The 3,772-nt window shown below is 51.3% G+C and overlaps 1 protein-coding gene across 3 annotated transcripts in view; it reads left to right on the top strand.

The window, feature by feature from the left end:
• LOC113215135 (formin-binding protein 1-like) overlaps nucleotides 1-3,772 on the top strand; it is a 65,049-nt gene that overhangs the window by 44,508 nt on the left and 16,769 nt on the right. For all 3 annotated transcript variants that reach the window (XM_052277708.1, XM_052277709.1, XM_052277710.1), the window contains exon 2: nucleotides 3,434-3,549. In XM_052277708.1, the coding sequence (XP_052133668.1) occupies nucleotides 3,434-3,549 (116 nt within the window). The remainder of the gene's footprint in view (nucleotides 1-3,433; nucleotides 3,550-3,772) is intronic.

Consider the following 3,772-nt stretch of genomic DNA (forward strand, 5'->3'; position numbering starts at 1 on the left):
CATAGTTTCCTTCTTTCTCTCACTCTGCGCGCCGCGGTCGGTCAAGGTCAATCAGCCGCTTAAGAAGACCGGTAGGAGAGGAGGAGGGAACGGGAGAGAGGCAAGGGGCGGAAACGACTATCGAGTCTGGCCACGACGACTCCACGGCGACGCCTTAACTCTTGGGTCATTGAATTAATTCGTCTGGATGCAACCGCGCGGCCGGCTCCGCGGCCGGGGAGGAGGCATGAAGACGACTGAATGAATGAAAAATCCCTTTGAACGGCCGGCCCGGCCGTCCACTTGCTGTCGCTCTGGTGCAACCGCAGGAATGCGTCTGAACGAAACCGTATGCAGCTCAGCAGCATCAAACTTTGCAGTGGCAGTGTGTAACTACTAGGCACCATTGAATGCGTTGTTTCTCACCTCGCGCTAGATTTTATGTGGAACCTCATGCATTGATCCTCCAATTTATCCAAGAATAAGACTTCTATTTTTTCTCTCTGGCTTACTTGCCTTCGTTTATAATTGTCCCTGGAAGAAAAAAAAATACTTGTTGCTTTTGCCGTTTGCACACTCTGTGAAAAATAGCCATAGGTTTACGGGAAATATACCGTGATGTTATAGAAAAATGAGTAAAATTTGAAAATGTAAATTTACAAGCTTTTCCTATCGACTTGGAATTGATGGACAAGCAAGAATGAGCTGTCGCAAATTCACATCATATTTTTAAAATACCAATCATAACATATTTTGTAAATTTGCGAGACTCTGTTTGACAGTGCAGGAGAGTTAAGTTTTTGTGACAGTGTATAAGTGCGCTGCGCGCGAGCTCATGGAATCGGCATTTGATTAAGGCGGCGGCCTGGGCCGGCCTGTCGTGTCGCACGGCGAGGCGAGCCCTGATTCCGGCCAAGGAAAAAAAATGAAGGCGGATAATTTGCCAAAGGGGGGCAAAGGCCTCAAACCTGCCCGTCATGCATTGCCACTGGCCGCCTCTTCTTCTTCTTCTTCTTCTTCTTCTTCTTCTTCTTCTTCTTCTTCTTCTTCCCCCCCGGTGATTAGCTGTGGGAGCGGTATGCCTCCTGCGCTCTTGCGCCTCGGCCGCTCCTGCACATCAATACCGAACGGGTCAGCAAGCTGCAGCTGTACAGGGCCGGCCCACTAGGCGCTATGGGAAGGAAGGTGATTAGCTGCCGCGTCCCACTTCTCTGTTCATTACAGTTCGCTACTTGCAGGGCGTGTCCAGTGTGCGTTTACGACGAAAATGTGTACATAGTACACTACGATACAAATTTGCCCCTGTTCAAGTCTTTCGACTCCTTCGTGCTTTATGCTCGTCTCGGTCGTAGGAATTTACCGTCTTTGGGAGACCGAGCCATTTCTTTGAACATTTTAAAGTTAGCGTTGGAGCATATTAAATTCTCTATGTAGACAGTAAGAAAAGGTATTTGAGTTTCAAGGCTCGGTCTTAATGGAGAACGCCAATGGCATCCAAGATCAGGTCTTAAATACAAGAAACGTTTTTATACAGTATAGTCTGTAAGTCGTTCAAATGCTTAGCATTCGGAAAGTAGGAGTTTTTCTTCAAATAAATGTCGCAGTTTATAGCCCTTTGGTCTTTGGCACGCCAATACAGGCGTGTTCACGAATCCCTGACATGAAATTTTCTAAACAAGCCACCGAGCTAGATCTGCATTCGTAGTAAGTGTCATCTTTTGGGACTTGTACTTCATTTGGACCCCACTAGCTGTTAGTTCAGTTCATACGCCTTCGTTATAGTTTCGGCAGGCTGTGTCTTCCAACACCAACGACGTGTCGCTGATTGGCGATAACATGTGCTTTGAGGAAGGGGGAGGGGGGGGGTGACCGGAAGTGAAAGTGTGCGGGGCGGGGCGGCCCGGGATGCTCTTAGGAGGGTGTTAAGGTAATTATAATGGAAGGGAAGGGGTGTCCCACATTGCAGGGCACTGCCCCCCTCCCCCCCTCGCGCTGCTCTTCTTGCCGCTATCGATGCGGCGATATCAGCTGATGCCCTGATTGTTTATGCTGCGCCGACCGGGAGCCCACCGACGCGGAAAGAAATAGGGAGTTAGAGAGAGAGAGGGAGAGAGAGGGAGGGAGAGAGAGAGAGAGAGAGGGGGGGGGGGCGTGGGAGCGAGAGACTTGACTTGACTTGACTACCGTGAGGCCACCCGTGGCCCAAGGTTTTCGGTCCGACCAGTAGCCGTCCTAATTGTGAGGCCCTTCCACCGGGGCACATTGCAGAGCAAGTATGCTGATCCCGGTTTCCGGTAACGCCCGACATCCTCGCAAGTTGGCAGCTAAGTGGGTTCCCGAACCTTGGGGCGAACGCACTAAACACGGGGGCCGAGGACCCCGTGTTTAGCTTCCGATCACCGCCAGGGCGAGAGAGATGGAGGGGGAAATAAGAGGTGCCGGCTTTTGTTGTAGCGGACGTCCTTGCTTCTGCGCATGCACGTGTGTGTGTGGATGTCCTAATTTTCCGTCTAAAACGGCCCCGAGATGTTTTTGACGCGCAGTGAATTATAGGGAAACTATAGTCGCGGTTTAAGGGGAGGAAGAGGGGGAGGGGGTGGAGTGCGGTAGCTCCTAGTCAATATTGTGTGACACAGAAAAACCTGCATGTGGACAACCCACGCGGTGCATCGCCCGCTTTGTCAGCCGGACCTTAAACCGCGCGCCTTATGGAAACTGACAATCATAAGTTTCCCCCTGACTTCAGTATACACAGGTGGAAATACTAAGGAGATATGTGAGATGTGCTAGATGTCGTAGCCTCCTAGAGCCAGCCTCACTGCTGCTGCGGCCGCTCGGTCGTCGGATGCGACAAACCATCGGCACTCTTGGAATGTCTCGTGTGTATCGGCGCTCTGGCTGCCGCCGGCCACGCCACGCCCTCTGTGTGTGTGTGTGTGTGTGTGTGTGTGTGTGTGTGTGAGTGTGTGAGCGCGAGTGAAAGGCCCGTTGATTTACACCGCCCCGGCGGTCCGTACCGCCTTGGCCGTCCTCACCGCCACTTAAAATCGCCTGGAAAGGCCTTATTTCGTTTGGCTTTGGAGTGGACTGGATCTATCACCTGCAGGCAGGCGACTTGAAAAGTTGGAATCGCGCCTCTGGTTCGCGCCATTCTTCGCTCTCTGCTCTCGCCCCGGCGGCGGGGCGTTCGAGCGAGCGAGAGAGGCTGTCCCGGCCCGGCCCCATGTGCCCTGCGTGAGAGGGAGTGAGACGTTCGTTGAATACTGTTTCTGTATTCATCGTGATTTTATTTTCCTGTCGCGATTTTTTTTAGCCAAGAAAGCATGCCAATCCGTCATAGGCGCTTGTTTTCCTGTTTCGCTGGACCATACGCTGTCGGTCAAACTGTCCAGAGAGCTGCTTCTTTATATATGGACCGTTCTAATGTTTGATTTTTTTTTTCTGTCTGTTTCAGGACCAGTATGAAAACTTATCTTTTCATACGCAAAAAGGGATCGACTTTTTGGAAAAGTATGGACAGTTCATTCGCGACCGGTGTCAGATAGAGATGGAATATGCTGGCAAATTAAGGTAAGCAGATTTTTATTTGATTTTTTAAAATGTTTTCTTTCTATATGGTAGATGGACTATTTTTCCCCCACTCCACTATTGAGTACCTCCCCCTCCTGGTGGCCCGGGCTACCCAAGCTCGCCCCCCCCATGGAATCGGCATTTGATTAAGGCGGCGGCCTGGGCCGGCCTGTCGTGTCGCACGGCGAGGCGAGCCCTGATTCCGGCCAAGGAAAAAAAATGA

The sequence above is a fragment of the Frankliniella occidentalis genome, unplaced genomic scaffold, assembly GCF_000697945.3.
Source record: "Frankliniella occidentalis isolate FOCC.00 unplaced genomic scaffold, Focc_3.1 Scaffold11, whole genome shotgun sequence".
Lineage (NCBI taxonomy): Eukaryota > Metazoa > Arthropoda > Insecta > Thysanoptera > Thripidae > Frankliniella > Frankliniella occidentalis.